The sequence below is a fragment of the Panthera pardus genome, unplaced genomic scaffold (assembly GCF_024362965.1).
Source record: "Panthera pardus isolate Hobbes unplaced genomic scaffold, ASM2436296v1 HiC_scaffold_7, whole genome shotgun sequence".
In the NCBI taxonomy this organism is placed as follows: Eukaryota; Metazoa; Chordata; class Mammalia; order Carnivora; family Felidae; genus Panthera; species Panthera pardus.
In genome coordinates, this window is record NW_026527002.1 from 60224636 (window position 1) to 60243056 (window position 18421).

Sequence of the window (18421 nt, forward strand, 5' to 3'; positions counted from 1 at the left end):
TGATCTTAGTAGATCTTAGTTGTCCAATGGATCTTTATAATAAAAAAGATTAATCCTCTCAATGTCACCAGCCAGACTCCTAGACCTGACCTTTACTGCCCACCTGCTTTAACGAAGTGACCTTTGTCCCACATTTTTCCTTAAGCTTTTCTTTCCAGCTAATTTCTTAATTCAGACAAATGGAAACCAAACCCACACCTCAAGTGATAGCGACTGCCCTAAAACGACCTCCCACCAGTTGGCCCAGACCACCCAGACCAGTCTGAGGGTAAAACCCTAATTTACACCTGCAGAGATGGACTATGAAGTGACTTCTAGAATGACAGACAACTACCTTTACCTCATCTAATACTCAAATCTCTGCCTAAGGAGGAGCACAAGCCTTTCCTACATAACACACAATATATGCATAGGCACGTTTCCTCATGGCGCAGGCGCAGCCTTATGCCCATCTCTACATATGATGACAAGACTTCTCTATCTAAATATTCATCCTAATCCTAAATAAAACGAACCCATTCACCCTTGCTCAAGGAGTCATGACTTTGAAAGTCATTCCCCGTGATCTCCTTATTTGACGCAAATAACGTTTCCTTTGTGCGACAACTCCACCTGGTGTAGTTTTTACCTGTGTGTGACTCACTAAAGAGCAAACTCATATTGGTTAAGGTTACATTAAGACAGAACTAAAAATATCATTTCACATTTATCTCACACTGACTACTCCAAACAATGTATGTACTTTCAAAATGGACCAAACAACTCTCTCAATTGAAAAATCTTATTTAATATTTTAGTAATGTTAAATATAGTAATAATAATTATAATAAGAGCAGAAATCCCCCTGCTGGCTAACAACGGCTTACATTTACTATACCCATCTGCTCTGTCAAACGTACCATTATCACAGAACTAGTGCTTTTTACAAACTATGCAAGAAGGAAAGGGATGACAATAAGAAATTTAGTTCTAGAACATGTCAGATATTAAAGTTATTTGGTACCTGAAGTCAAATCCTCAAAATGTGTGTATACCCTTGATCTCAATTGTTTGCCATTTCTTCCATCTCTTTAGTATTCACTTTTCCATTCTTACTGCTACTGCCCATATTTCATTCAAACCCTCATTATCCATCTGTTTTTCCTGCCTCTAGCCATAAAATATTGATTTTATACTATCATACCTCTGCTGGGGAACCTAGAATGAGTAACAGCTGCTTCATGTCTATGCTTCTTTTTCAAGCATTCAGTCTTTCATAATCTGACCCTATCTATTATTTCATACTATTGCCCTGAAATAAGTTTTTGCTCTAATTGACAGACCTTCTCATTTTTCTAAGCCTGTTATCACATGCCTGTTCCTGCCTCTCTGCTTCTTATATGAGTTCACCTTTCCCAAATCAATGAGTCACATATCCTTAAAACTTACAAGTGCCTCCCTTATTTTCCAAAAATAACAATGTTATAAACTCCTGGTAAGCAACTCTTCCTACGTTCACATCTTTTTCCTATTTTTCATACTTTACTCCTTTGTCTTATCAAGGAAAAGAAAAAGGCTGTTAATTGCCACTTCCATATACTCCTTTCACTGCCAAAGGCAAATCAGATATATTAAAAGAAGCCCACTATATTCTTAAGTGCCCTCAGCCAGGCTTAAAAGTTACACTGGGACATGGAAACTTCAAGCCAAATTACAACAGTTTTAAGAGTATTCAAAAAGCAAACAGTGAAAATTAATGAATACACGTATAAAGCATTTTAAATGTAAATTTCCAAAATGGTACTTAATAATGATTATTCTATATGAAGCTAAGAACAACAGTATCTTAAATTACTGTATCATCGCTGTCCTCTCCCTTTACTAGTCAAAATAAGTATTTATTTTCCCAAGCCAAAATATTTGCTTAAATACAAAAGAAAAATACCACTAAATACCTATGAAAGACTATTTCTATGGTAAAGAAAATTAGTAGATGGAAAGTCTGTTGATTGTGATGACGAAAAATTTCTTTCATCTGTATCAGACTATAAAGTTTAAAATTTCAAGTTCAAAGACAAAACAAGCTAATTTATCAAACAAATTAAATTCTGTGATTATTATATAATTCATTCATTTGGGTGAAGTAGTTAAAATCTTTCCATAAATTCTCAAAGATGTTCATCAAAACCACTTACTATCATCTAAGGAAAACCGATAGCAGTACCACAATCTCAAAGCATGAAACATGTATTTTAAATGCACATATTTATATCAAACAATTAATTGAATTATGCCAAATGTCCTTATAATACTCCACTACCATATATGATAAACAAAAGTGTAATTATGATCCAAGCAAAAAGCTAAAGAAAAGCAAGGTCAGATGAATCTGATATTCAACTGCTATACTTTTAAGCTTTTAATCTTATGTTTAACAGGTTTTCGCATTCTATAGCTTGCTTAGCTGTTGAACTTGCACTTCCCTACAATTTTGGCTTGAGTAGTCTTTCTTTAAAAAAAAAAAAAAAATCTCTTCACAGTGAAAGAAATTATGGTCTAAATCACAAAGATGACAAGAAACCTTAGCAATTTAAATAGACAAGCCTTGAAATAATATTGTGATCAAAGTATCAAGCAGCCTAATAAAACCCAGGTGGCTCAGGCTTATCATATATGGTACTCATTACCACAATTGCACTATTTAATCTACTTCCTGGTGTCAACAAAAACTTTGTTATTAATCCCCCCCAGTTATGGATCTGCTTAAGTTACTGCAGTTTTCTGGTAAGACAACTCTTTGTCCAAAAAAATTTAAAAAGAGACAGCAGTCTCATTTTAAATGTTTTAGAACTGGAACCATGGTTGGTTCCACAGAACCACAGAAACCACGGTGGCTTTGTATTATTAGTCATCTATATAAGTATATGTTAATTCCTAAGTAGGTACCAGATGACTCATAACTAACTATAAGAGCTCACATGTTTACATCAAAAAGGTAACCATACAGACATAAAAAGAACTGTTTACAAGTTATAAACCTCAGATTCAAATGAGAGATTTATCCACTTACATAGGCACACAGGTTAGATTCTACCAGTCAGTTCCTCTCACCCATACAAAACCTCTCCATCATTCACATGGTTCTCTGTTGCTTATAACTTGTAAGATTTTGAAGCTGTTTTCTTATCTATAGGTCTTACTTTTTTCAAAAGTACTTAAATGTTTCTCAGGAAACATGTCTTATAGCATAATTTGTTTCTAAAAAAATTCCATTTAGGTACAGTAAACATTCTAGGATTATTACCTCTACCTCAACAGTGGTACCAAACACCAAAGCAGCAAAAAGATTACATCCAAAGATAAAGAATAAGAAACGGGTAGCATGAGCACAGTTACAGTCCCTGGATTTCCTAGTTGCTCTCAACCACAGGTGCACACCAGGACATCCAAAAGATGAACTGTGAGAGCTGCACGTGGTGCACAACTCCAGTTTACAGACAGCTAGTTGCACTGGTTACAAAGGAAAACCACTAACTGCTCAGTGTTTCATGAGTGGCACCCAGCGTTCACACAGATTCCTTACAACTAACTGATCCATTTCCTTTCCATGTTCTCTTGTCTTTCATTCCGCTTGTGCAGATGGCAGTTACAGCAGATTGGAAACATCGCACAATATACCACTTAACAATGCTGTGTACTCAGTAAAGAAGGAAATTCACATGACAGTCTTTATCACTCCTGTCTGTTTAAGTCATCTGCAAAGAAGCAATGTATTCTAGAAAGTTTTCCTGTGTCAGTCAACACTGATTTCCTAAGTCAAATTAAACTATCTATTCAACCTATTGTTTGCAACTGCATTCAGTGGCATTTCATAAGAACACATTTGCGTCTCTTAATCTACCCAGATTAATCTATACTTACTTTCTTCATTCCATGTAACAAAATATTAGAAGTTGTACTTTCAGTATTTAAATGGGTTTCCAGTATCTGAGCTGAATGGATATATCAAACCACCATTAACTTTCTGTTGACCTGAAGATTAGAATTGCCCTTTATTTTTATTTAATACCGAGTATACGAACACAAACTTGGGAAACTCTGATGTTTAGTGTTAAATTCAACAATCATTTGATTCCAGTAGTGTTAACATTAACTGATAACACCAAGAAGTAAACTTTTAAGTAAATACATCATGCTTACAAGTCACAATTGCAGTCACCCATATCATTCATTCATAGTGATTTCGACAAAATACTCAGATTACTGACAACACTCCCAAATTGCAGTGGATTACACATTTCATTTTGGGGTTTCTAGTTCTGAATTTGCCCCTAATTTTAAAGTTGGGTCTGAGTCTCGGTTTCTCATCTGTTAAAAGAATTACAAAAGTTCCTGTTGTGATCCACTCTGCAAATGGGAAAACTGAGGCTAGAGAGACCCATGACTTCAATTAGTAGTAAGCCAGAACTTTACCAAAACTTCAGCCAGAACTCAGTCTAAATGTCCTTCCTTTTATCCCCTTCAGAAAAGTTTGCAAGATCTGTCTATAAATGATTTTAGGAATTCTCTCAACTAAGACTTATAATGGTATTTATGTGTGCACACATCATTTCCATATATGTGAAATTGGCTACATAATTTTTTACCAGGCTCCCCACAGGACAAACAGACAATTCGAAAGAAATTCAAGCCTGGATTCTGACAAAACAACATAGTCTCACTGTTAGTTATGTCAAATATCTCCTAAAGGAGCACAGAAACAACCCAGATACGGCTTACAGCGATCTTAATATTTCACATTATGTCCACACCATCCCATTCCTCCTGTGATCATCACAGAAAATGGTTAATTCTCTTCATAAAGCCTTTCACTCTCTTCTAGTACTAAATTTTTTTAGTGTTTTGTCTTGACTTACTATATTTTCAGGACAGGGGTGGTGATGGGAGTGATAGGAGAAGAAGAAATTTTAAAACTAAGGAGAAGTAACTCACATTACCAAAAGAGTCTCGGTAACAGACTTTTAAAACCACGTACATTTATTTATAGATTAAAATTATTGACAGAAAAACTTTCATCTAAAATCCTGGGAGTCACTACTGAGATTTAAAATATATATATATGTATATATATATATATATATATATATATACATATATATATACACATATTTCCACTATGAAAGTAAAAAATACATGATGACTTATACATTTTTAGGAACAAAATTACTGTAACAAAGCAACAGAATCTCTGAGTTGCAAACTTGGAGATGTACAGATTTGTAGATACATACTTGTAAACCCAAGTCATTCTCCAACTACACAAAAATATCTTCTGGATACTTTCACCTGAATAGTAACATAATCTAGACTTTATACTAATAATCCAATTCCCTAAAATAACGTGCTAACAAATCTTCCCATGCTTCAAGTCAAACATACTGCTTAGAATAGTTAAATTCTTTAAACAATGATCACTTCAGAAAACATCCTTAGCAGAAGTACACAACAGCCAGCGGACATGCCTGGCACATAGTTCCCAACGCAATACTGATTTGATGAATGAATAACAAAGGGATAAAGACATATAAAGGAGAAGGTAAAGTGAGAGCAGAGGAGCCTGGAAGCCCCAGGGGCTTGCGGACACGGCTGCTGCTGCCTGCTGGGTTCTCCTCGGCAGGCTGCTGCAAGCCCAAAGAGCTCCACCTACGCCTCTGTGCTGCCGGACTCCCACAGCCACTGCTGCTAGTGGAGGGGTCCTGCCATCAAAAACTTCCTCTTTGAGGTCAGCACTGTCCAATTCTACAAAACAGGCATTTGACAGATATATTCTGCAAAGACCACTGGAATAATTTTGTGATCTTCTCACCAATCAAGCAGGGAAGAATGGTTGTCTATACGGTATAATAAAATGTCTGTAGGTTCGACATTAGAGAAAACAAAGGGTGAATGTGTCTGGGAGTGAGGGTAGTGGGGAAATGTAGGGTTGCATTATAAACTTATACTATTATGGTTACTTACGCCAAAATAAAGATTACCTTTGTTTTCAAATATATCAGAAAGCATCTAAAATGCACTCAGTGAAAATTACTACTTTAAAAAAAAAAAGCAGCAGCAAATAACCCTCAAGGTGGGAATAGATAAAGGTAGGAAAACACCACTCTGAAAGTGGTAATAACGTAAGTCATGAAGAGTAAAAGTTTCAAGGTGTATGAAAATTTCACCTACACAGATAAACGTAAAACAGAGCACGGCATGATGACGATACCACTCTTCTAATATAAAGGGCAGTTTGGAAAACTCAGCATTAGCACCAAAACATCAAATCTAATTATAATTAATCTATCATTTTATAAAACTTGCAAATCAGGCATAATATAGTTAATTGGGGCCGGAAGCTAGTTAGCACTTCTGGGCAAGATAGGAAGCAAACCTGAACTGTGTTGCTTAGGATAATTTTTGGAAAAATAGAAAGAGCAAGGATCTTTGGTTACACACTGTAACTGTAGATTTTTGACATTTTAATTAGTGCCCAAACAGTTCATTTTTAATGGTTATTACCTTAAAGTTCAGTAATAAATTCAAATATCTATACCTAAAGTTGCTGGGTTCAAAAGTAAGACAATTCTTATTTAATTAAAATGTAAACCACTGGGAATAGTAATTTAAGGATTACACTTTTAGACTTGGGAAACTTAGGAATTTTAAATACTATTTAAGTACTGTATCCACCTGTAATTTTCAAATCTTAAAGTATTACTTTAAGTCTGCACAAAATTTGAACACGTTTTACTTGGCTCCTTTCCAAACCATAGCACTTACACTTTAGGGACCAAGGGAGGGTATAGTGTAAAGCACTTTAATTTCTTTAAGCAGAAAAATCTTTTACCTTGACCACATTTTCAATAGTATATATCCTTCCATACGTAAGAGCTCCTCAACTCATTTAAAAGGGAAAAAAACCTAAATTTTGAAACATTAAACAAATGAACAAAATTTCGTCAAACTTTTAAAATGAAGCTAGACTTTATCCTCTTATATTTAATATCTTGAAATATCCAAATGAAAAGAACAAAAAGGGCATAAAAACACTGGGATTGAGGCTTCATATCTGGATTGTATGGCTCATATTCTAATCACTTTAGTAAACCAAAGACTAAACCTATAAAGTAAGATTCTCAAGTTAGTTTCAAATCACAAACCATAGGCTTTCTGAGCAATCAAAATAATTTAAGTAAGCAATAACCTAAAGTTCATTGCCCTGAAGATTCAGTGATAAGCCATTAAATGTGAATGGTTTAACATTTTCAAAATACTACCATGAATAACAACAAAGAGATGAGTACCCAGGAGAATTATATCATAATTCAGTGTATAGATTCTCTCTAGTTACCTACCTATACCTAGTTTCATTTAAAATGAAACATACATGAAATGTTTTTATTAAATATTTAAAATTCATTAAATAGCACATTTAAACATTTATTATTTTAAATAGAGCTAAGTGCAGCATGGGTCCCAGATTTCTATAAACATGGCACTAAATTATCATCAGGCATCCTTTATGTATCAGAAGAGTCTAGATGTCAAAAACAGCTTCTATACCTGGATATAGAATCAGCAACAAAATTTGAAAAATATTGTCAAGCAACATAACTGTCACTGAACAATAAAGATGCCAAGCTGAATACCTACTAAATAATTTGTTCTTTATTTCTAGAGATGCTTGTGTTATTTATGAGGGCCCAGAAATGTCAATAATTAGAACAAATTCACAAGACATTAACTTCCTTAAAAATTACTTAAAATACAAGCAACACCCATCTACAAAATCAAACTTCACCTCTCCTGTTAAGTCATCCCCCAAAAGGAATTAGTAGCTCATATCTGAGTGTTCCCATCACTTTTTGTCGTTCCTCACTCTAGACTCATCAATTCTGTTTCACAATTCTTTACATATTTCTCTCCCACTTAAAATCTTTCAAAGCAGTAACCAGGATTTCCTATCTTTGGATCTTTTCCACCAACCATTCAATGTAATTTGCTCAATAAATGCTGAAATGAATTATTAAGAACTAATTTTTTTCCTGAGATATTTGAAACATTTTATGATACCTCTTAATGATTTGAGGTCACGAAGTAAACATGCTCCTACTTCTCCAATAAGTTTCAAAACACCCTCCAAAACTGTCTGTATATATTTCCCAGATCTGCACCAAGGAAAGCTCCTTAGGAAAAATGCAGTAAAAGAAATAGGGTTTCTTAAAAAATGAATCTGTCGAACAGATCACAATGATCACTGATTATTCACACAAACAGAAGATAATACAAAATAATAAATATCAGTCTTGTCACACAATGTCCCCAGCTTATTTAAAAAAAAAAAAAAAGATGAAAGTTTTTTTCTACCCTGACTCAACTCTTCCCTGAACTCAAAAGCAATACAAAGCCAAAACAGTAATTATGGAGGACGTTTCAAGCAGTTTTACCCTGGGTGTGGGCTGCAGGCAAACTAAGAAGAAAGAGAAGGAAGGTGAGAGTTCAGGAAGCAAGTGATTAAACAGAGATTTTCTCCAATGCAAACTATGGTTTAGTTATGTGGAAAGTGTTGCAAAAATGTAGTTAGACAAAACCTACTCTCTCTGAACCCAGTGGTACAAAAATATTACCTATGCAGTGAAAAATTATTCCCAATGCATTTTACTGTAATTACATTTTTGCCAATTCCTATTTAGCCTTTGAAAAGTCTGTTTAATACTCTACACCACTGCTTTTCTTTTGGAGGCTAATGATAACAAAATAATTATGTGTAACAGTCTAAAGCAATATTTCTTGCTTTAACACCAAACATGAGTAATAAAAAATAATTTTCAAGTACCTGAAAATGAACAAAAAAGCCATAAGCTATCTGTGTGTATATAATATCACGTCAATGTGTGGAATTACCTCAGAAATTATGCAGGCTGCACATGTTTATACTATCTGAGTAAATTAGGCATCATTTCATTCCCCTAACTGCATTTTAGTAGTACAACACAGTCTTCATGCTTCGTTTTTGAAAGAAACTTATTTGAAGTCCAAGGATCATCCTTTGGACTTAAAGAGAGCAAAATAAAAAATTTGTCCACTCCAAATATGAAAATTATGGATTTGGCTCTGAAGCAGAAAAAAAGTAAGCTTCTTATATCACCTGCAATATTAAACTGATTTAGTCGGCTGAAAAACAAGACAGTGAGTTATTGGATCTGTGTTTAATTCAGTGCACTTTATAACATATTTAAGGAATTCGGTTGTATAAAACAGTATCTGAATCTTATCAGATGAAAATATTTTTCCCTTTTAGCAAGCCTCGGGTTGCATGTCTAAGAAAACAAATTAGTCTCCAGTTCTCCTAAGCTTGATAATAGTGCCCCCTAATGGGAATTTTAATATGAGCCTTTCCACTCAATTTTTAAAAAGCTTATGTTCTCTGGTGAGAGTGAGTTACCTCACTTTTAACTAGAAAGTTAATCCTGCAATACAAAAGTATATCAAGATTTAAGCCACTTAAAGGAAAAGTTATCACACGTGGAAAAAAAAAGGTGAATTCATGGAAAGAAACAAAAAAGAAAAACTTCATGCCACAAGTTTTCTTGGTTTTGAATCATGCTACTGTAACATAATCCAAGGTGGCATTAATCTCAATCTCATAAAGAAATTATCCTTCAGCTATGTTTCTAGTACTCAATAAGTGAGCAATTAATATGTGCTAAAAGATAGTACACAGTCAGGAAAAAACTAGTTCCGAACTAAAGTCACTCAGCGTCACACAGATCTCTACAGAGCTGAGGTTCCCACCCAAGTTTTCTGGCCTCATACCATTCATTACCTTTCCGTAATACCGGCATACCCTGCTTTTGGAAGTTCACAGTTCCAGACGGTACACCACTTCACTTTTACAAAAGACTGAATGAAAGAAATCCAAAGAGAACTTCCACTTTTACAAAAAATGGCGAAAAGTGAAAACAACTTTCAGTATTCGTTTCGCAGTGAACTGTTAGAGGCAGCATACAAGGCAAGCAGTGAGAGTGGCCCCGCCAATCCTCCCCAAGCACCAAGTCGCCATGGCTTAGAACTGTGTGAGCATCTGTGCTTCATCTTCATTTATTCTGTGTATCCATTAGCAAGATGTGTACTAAGGTATCAGAAAAGCCTAAGAGAGGTTATTTTTGGGGTCTGGGAATGCTCAAAATTTTTTCCATATAAATTAATGGTAACTGCTTCTTCGTTTTGTGACAAAGGTTTCACAGAAACACTCCACTTTCGCGGAAACCTGTACCTGATTCACAAGTCTACAACCGTGAACTGAATGTCTTTCTTCCCAGTATCTACACACAGTTCCCCTAAACACCAAGAGCTCGGTATGGCGGGGGGAGTACTCTGCGTTAAAATAAAGGAAACACTACATTTTCTGATACTTTCCAGATGCACAAACAAATACCTAATAATATCAACGTTTGTTTGTTTAATTTTTTTAACGTTTATTTATTTTTTGAGAGACAGAGCATGAGCTGGGAAGGGGACAGAGAGAGGTGGGGAGTCACAGATTCCAAAGCAGGCTCCAGGCTCCGAGCTGTCAGCACAGAGCCCAACACGGGGCTTGAACCCATAAACCATGAGATCATGACCTGAGCTGAAGTCAGCCACCTAACCAACTGAGCCACCCAGGCACCCCATCAACGTTTTTATTACAGTGCTCATAGTACATTCTAGACTTAAGAGTCAATGTTAAGAGCAGTATCTAGAAGGAATAAGCAACAAAAAAAAGTCATCTATTTATGATGGAAAGAGAGTACTATTTACTACCTTATTCTTTAACCTTATGACAGAAAAAAATAACAAAAAAAAGTATGTGTGTATATGTATGTGTGTATATATGTATACATATACATATGTATGAATATATGCGACTATATATTCATATATGATGCACATGTGTGTGTATATGTACATATATACACACGTATATGAATGAATATATATTTGTGTGTGTGTGTGTGTGTGTGTATGAAGGAAGTGGTCAGACTTTCTTAAGGGGCCAAACAGTTTAAAAAAAAAAATTCAGGTTTGGTGCCCATATGGTCTCTGTCACAACTACCCAACTATGCCACTGTAGCAGGAACACAGCCACAGAAGAAAATACATAAATGAATGGGCATGGCAGTGTTCCAATAAAACTTTACATGCAAAAGCAGGCCCACAGATTGTAGCTTGCCAGCCCCTAATTTAAAACATTTCACATTAGACCACAGATTAAAACTCTCCACTTTACATAAGGCACCAAATAAAAACACAGAAACAAACACCTAAGCAACTCAAAATATGTAACCATTAAAATTATGAAATATTTTGTGAGTACTTTACTTCCAAAGAGTGAAGGGCAGAAGAAAAGATCTTTCCCTAGATATTAGTTTTAGTAGGCAAAAAATAACAACAACAGAAGCAAAACAATGGATGTTTAGAAAGATTTAAAGATTTAAAATAATCAATACTCAGAACAATTCTATTCCAAGACACATCCATATAATGAAAAAACTTAGCTCCTATCTAGGTATGATAAAAATCTAATGGTGACTACATACTAATGCCTATTCAGATAATTAAATGAATTATGTGAGAGAACCTAAAATTCAAGACTGGCTATACAAGGCTAGGCAGAAATATAAAGTATTATCTTAGACTTTTCATACATATAAGAAAAATGGCAAATCCTACCAGCTTCTAAAGATAAATCAAGAAAAACAAATTTAATTGTTTTATCCAAAAAGCAGATTTCAGACATAAAGTAATGATGCTCCCCACTCTACACCCTTTTAATCACTGGCTTCCACTTCACTAAGTGTCCAAAAGCAACAACATATAGCAGGAAAATCATGAGACTTGGAAACAGACAGCCAAAGATTTCAATCCCTATTCTATAAATTCCCAGTTAAATGACAAGTTTGGACAAGTTCTTTGTCTTATTGAGCATCAGTTTCCTAATTTAGAAAATGAGACTGATAAAACCTTCAAATGTGCAGAGTAACAACTAATTACAGGCAATGTACATACAATACACAGCACACAATTCCCAACAAATTTTTTATTATTTGACGCTAAATTGAAATTTCTTATCTCCAGGTTGTTAACATAACTTTTAATGAGCTTCTTAAAGTACATGTTAATGAAATAGCATATTGGTCAATTACCTGAAAGCCCATAAGAGAAGTCAGCATCCAATGATCAAGATCTAAAATTAATAATATATTTTGCTTTGTTCATCTACCATAATTGCACTGATTATTTCTTGCACATAAAACTGAGAATTTTATAAGACAGAATAAATTACCTGAGAAAACTATGTGACAATATAAACTCTGCAGGAATGGATTCTATTCCCAATTGTGCCACTAACACAGTAACTTGAGTATGTCACTTCAAGTGCACCTCTCAGACTCCTCACTTGCAAACCAAAAAAAACTATGTTAACAATCCTTTTGTCTTCTCCCCTGGTCTTCCAGCTCTAAAAGAGTTATTGCTGTAGGAGAGCCTGGGTGACTCAGTTGGTTAAACATCCAACTCTTGATCTTAATTCAGGCCATGATCTCATGGTTCATGGGTTCAAGCCCCAAATCGGGCTTCATAATGACAACTCAGAGTCTGCTTGGGATTCTCTCCCTCCTCTCTCTCTGCCCCTCCCTGGAGCTTGCATGCACGTGCACTCTCTCTCTAAATAAATAAATAAACATAATTAAAAATTAAAAAAAAGTTATGACTGCAATGTAATTAAGCACCCTCCAGATATGCTGGTAAAGAGAGGAACTGAGATATCTACTACTACAGAGAATCTCCAACCGTAATCCAGTATTTTATAGTAGTTCAGATGAAACAAGGAAAGCTCAGTCAGCTTTAAAAAAAAAAAAAAAAAGACACATACTGCACAAATACTCAAGTGCCTAGAATAAAATAGCCTTGGTTGGTTTCTAAAGGTATTACTTTAATGAAAAAAAGGATTTTTGTCGACCAAATTGCAATATCAAGGTACTAACCTTAGCAAGGTTATATTTGGTGTCTATTAATATCTTCAAGGTACCATGAGTATGTGAAATCTTACATTTTATCCAAGTGAAAAGTCATCAGTTTAAAGTTACATAGAAAAAAATGACAAAAAAGGAAATTTTTTAAAAATTTCACAACAGCATCAAAATGAATAAAAACAATTGGAAATAACTTGTACACTGATAACTATAAAACAGTTGGAAGAAAGTTAAGACAATACAAATAAATGGAAAGGCATTTATTCATAGCTAGGAAGATTTAATATTGTTAAAATGTACTACTCAAACTGACCTACAGATTCAATGTAATCCCTACCAAAATCCCAATGGTATTTTTATGCAAATAGGAAAAAAAAATACTAAAATTCATATGAAATTTCAAAGGACCTTAAATAGCCAAAATCTTGAGAAAGAAAAACAAAGCTGGATGCCTCACACATCTTGATTTCAAAACATATTACAAAGCAACAGTAATCAAAGCAGAATGGTACTAGCATAAAATTCCTAGAAGACAATATAAGGAAGGAGCTTCCTAACATTGGTCTTGACAATAATCTCTTGGATGTTATACCAAAAGTACCAGCAACAAAAGCAAAAACAGACAATATGGATTACATCAAACTAAAAAGCTTCAGCAAAGGAAACAAATCAATAGAGTGAAAAAGTAAAAAGTAACCTATGGAATGGAAGAAAATATCTGCAAATCATACATATGATAAGGGGTTAATATCCAGAATATACAAAGAACTTCTTCAACTGAACAATCCTTAAAAATGGACAACATACCTTAATAGACATTTCTTCAAAGAATACATACAGACAATAAGCATATAAAAGATACTCAACATCGCTATAAGGGAAATGAAAATCAAAACCACAATATCACCTCACATCTGTTAGTACAGTTGCTATCACTATCAAAAAAATAAATAACCAGAAAATAACAAACGTTGGTGAGAATGTGAGGACGTTGCAAACCCTGCAAACTATTGGCGGAGAATGTAAACTGGTGTCACTACTTAAAAGGCAGTATGGAAGTTCCTCAAAAAATTAAATATAGAATTAATATATGATCCACCAAATCCCACTTCTGGGAATATATCCAAGAGAACTGAAAACAAGACCCTGAAGAGATAGCTGAGCATTATTCAAAAAAGTCAAGAGGCAGAAACAATCTATTTATCAACAGTTGAATGGATAAGGAAAAAGTGGTATTAAATTTTTTTTTTAACGTTTTTTATTTATTTTTGAGACAGAGAGAGACAGAGCATGAACGGGGGAGGGGCAGAGAGAGAGGGAGACACAGAATCGGAAGCAGGCTCCAGGCTCTGAGCCATCAGCCCAGAGCCTGACGCGGGGCTCGAACTCACGGACCGCGAGATCGTGACCTGAGCTGAAGTCGGACGCTTAACCGACTGAGCCACCCAGGAGCCCCGGAAAAAGTGGTATTGCATACAATAGAATATTACTCAGCCTTAAAAAATGATATCCTGTCATATGCTATAACATGCACGAACCTAGAGAACATTAAGTTATGTGAGATAAATCAGTCTCAAAAAAGCCAAAAGCCAAATACTGCTAATTTCACTTATATGAGATATAAAGAAGTCAAACTCTCAGAAACAGAAAGCAGAAGGATGGTTGCCAGAGGCTAGCAAAGGGGGAAAGAGGAGCAGTTAGTCAACAAATATAGAGTTTTAGTTTTTCCAAGATGAAAAAGTTCTACAGATCTGTTCCATGACACCTGCTATGTATAGTTAACACTATATATACTCAAAATGGTAAATTTTACTACTTGTTCTTATCATAATAAAAAAAAGTTATGTAGAAAATGATCCCTGAGTGTTGAGACAAGTGAGAAATTACTTTCAACTAGATTTTTTTTTTAAATCTTTCAGGTTATTGACCTTGGCCTTTGGTGTAAGTTTTATCTACTACTGGCTTTTGCTAACAAAGCTATTATACCTGTAGCACCAAAAAAACCCCAAAAACCTCCTGAAATGCTTAAGGAGTATCTTCTTTCTGAAATAGATAGCTAAGTTCATCTTCTCAAACATTAAAACAAAACACTACAGAAGAAAATGGATACTGGACACATAATGATGATCCTTGCCCTTCACGATGTAAGTTATTTGCAAGCTGATTTCATAATGGGAAAGTTTAACAACAACACAGTTTCTATCCAAATTACTAAAATCGGAATCTCAAATTCCAAATAAGGCCAAACTAATGAATCTTTTGATATAAATCCTCATTTCAAAGAATTTGCATAATCTGTTAATGTTTATTTATTTTTGAGCGAGAAAAAGCATGAGTGGGGGACGGGCAGAGGGAGAGGGAGACACAGAATCCGAAGCAGGCTCCAGGCTCCGAACTGTCAGCACAGAGACCAATTCGGGGCTCGAACCATGAGATCATGACCTGAGCAGAAGTTGAATGCTTAACCGACTGAGCCACCCAGGTGCCCCAAATTTGCCTAATGTTTTCAAGAAACTCTGAAATCAAGTGAACTAGACTGGCCTGATAGACTCCCAGTAAGAGATAATGAAAGGTTATGGTGAGAAATGTGTTAAAAATCATTTGTGTGCACTGCAAAGATTTTTGAAATGAGTACCCTTACCTTCATCAAAGTCAGCATCATCTTCTGTGTGTTGAGGGAAAGGAAAGCAGTTGGTAATTTCAAGACGATCTTCTACAACCAAGCCCAAAAGCACTCCCTGAACCACTTCAGTTCCTTGTCCTTCTTCTTGATAATGTTTGATTATTTTTAATACCACCTAAAAGAAAATACAGAAGTGAACTGAAAAATCATCCTTACAGGGGCTCCTGGGTGGCTTAGTCGGTTAAGCATCCGACTTCAGCTCAGGTCATGATCTCACGGTCCGCGAGTTCTAACCCCGCATCGGGCTCGGTGCTGCTAGCTCAGAGCCTGGAGCCTGCTTCAGACTCTGTGTCTCCCTCTCTCTGCCCCTCCCCTGTTCATGCTCTGTCTCTCTCTGTCTCAAAAATTAAAAAACATTAAAAATTTTTTTTCAAAAATCATCCTTACAGTTTTTATTTCCTTTATTTCAAGGGAAAAAAAATGAACCATACAAGTAGGTTTGCAAAAAAACACAGAATTATATAATAGAACCAATTTTCTTACAAATCAATTCTTACTCTGACACAAATAATAAGCTCACATAATCCAAACGTACACCTGAAACTCCTGGAGTCTGAAGACATGTCCAAAATGTCCATTTTTGACTTCAGGTCATGGCTCTGAAAGGTCTGGAATCCAGGAGCAGCTTCAAACAGTTTCGCCTCAATTCAAGGTCATTATAGAGGAAATGATCCTATTAACTTTTGTTAACAGGAGGATAATTTCCTGACACAGATGATAAAACCATCAATAACATAGAGATAAAGTCCTCAATTACCTGAAAACCTGAAAGCAGGCCACTCCCTTGACAATTTCTTAAATTCTCAAGATGGTTCCTGAACAAAACATCTCATTAAGTCAAGGGAACCAACAATGGGAACAAGTATCCAAAAAGGATCTGTTTGGTAACAGAAAAATCAAAGAGAACCCAGACTCCAGCACTACCTAATTTTCCTCAACCAGAAGGATATACCAAATAACCTCTAATAGAACAGAGAGAAAGGTCGCACATCCAGGAAGTGGAAGAGCCAAGATTTAAACCAAGTCAAACTCCAAAGCTGTGTATTTTAACTTTAATCACAAGGAGACTTATGTTCATAGCAGTAATTCAGTAATTAAAACAATGGATTAGTCATAGACTTTGTGATGAACAGACCCCATAAAGGTACTATATCAACAAGATCCAGACCTCTTAAAGATCGCAAGCAGGAGGGAGAAGAGGGTTTTTTTATTTATTTTTTTTTTTTTTACATTTATTCATTTTTGAGAGATAGAGACAGAGCACAAGTGGAGGAGGGGCACAGAGAGAGGGAGACACAGAATCCGAAGCAGGCTCCAGGCTCTGAGCTGTCAGCACAGAGCCCAACGTGGGGCTCGAACTCACAAACCGTGAGATCATGACCTGAGCCGAAGTCAGATGCTCAACCGAATGAGCCACCCAGGCGCCCTAGGAGGGAAAAGAATTTAATGTGGAAGAACCTCAACTGATTAAGACCTTCAAGAGTATGAAATGAAGAAAGTGCACAATTTTACACATTCCTTTAGAAAAGACCTCTCTATTTAAAAGGCACAGAATGAGCTTTGAGAGTCGTGCAGGCATGGGTAGGAGTTCCAGCTCCAACACTTACTGGCTGTCACCTTGCAAAAGCTATTTATTCTTCCTAAGTCTTTGATTTCTAATTTGCAACATGGAGCTGTCCAAAGCAATACTGACACCATTAAAAATGAGATAATGTATAGTAAATACTTCACACAGGGTCTGACATGTAATAAATGATATTATTGATTTTTGTCAAAAAAAAAAAAAAAAAAGCAGAACTATGGGGCTCCTGGGTGGCTCAGCTGGTTAAGCATCTGACTTCGGCTCAGGTCATGATCTCATGGTTCCTAGGTTCGAGCCCCAGCTGTACTGACAGCTCAGAGCCTGAAGCTGATTCTATGTGTGTGTGTCTCTCTCTGCCCCTCCCCTGCTCATGTGCGCGCTCTCTCTCTCTCTCTCAAAAATAAACATTAAAAATCAAAAAAAAAAAAAAAAAGGAGAACTATTTAACTCCTATTCAACTTACCTCTTGGCTACAATTATTGTCACACTTAAAAAAGAAACACAGATGACCAAGAAGGGATAAAGAGAACTAATAAAAAGTTATTATAAACACACCTACCAACTTGTCTAGGTTGCCTAGGTTGTAGATACTTAATCCTATTAATGAGATCGCTATACCACTGTTGAAATCAAAGTAAATGAGAGATGCTAGAAGACTGCAAAGCTTAATGTAGATGTTTGGACAAACTCCAGAGCTGATTCCTAAACAGCTGGTGCTCGTGTGTGCAAAAAGGAGTGTTGCTGACAAGTACCCAGCAGTTTCACAAAGAAGCCAAGCCAAAACAACCTTATTTCCTTTTACAAATAAAACTGGGATGTGAGGAAATTATTATTATAATTGACAATGAGTTATCACAGTTCAAAAATAACTTACACTGTAACACTGACTTAACGCTAATAATAATGAACTATAAAGGGATGGGGGGTAGGAGGGCAATGTAACCAAACAGCACAGCAGCTTGACATGCCTGGCCAAAGAGTCAATGCAACTTCATACAGCATCAACAGAAGTACAGTGCTCCAACTAACAGAAACTATCATCTCTTTTCAGCATCACTGACCTATTCTAGTCACTTCTCTATATGATCAGAGAGAAAATTTACAGTAATAGTATCCAACTGAGAG

General features: G+C 35.6%; 1 protein-coding gene across 1 annotated transcript in view; it reads right to left on the bottom strand.

The window, feature by feature from the left end:
- Positions 1 to 18421, bottom strand: part of EIF3H (eukaryotic translation initiation factor 3 subunit H) — a 99476-nt gene that overhangs the window by 60797 nt on the left and 20258 nt on the right. The window contains exon 2 of the mRNA XM_019459991.2: positions 15673 to 15829. Coding sequence (XP_019315536.1) covers positions 15673 to 15829 — 157 coding nt within the window. The remainder of the gene's footprint in view (positions 1 to 15672; positions 15830 to 18421) is intronic.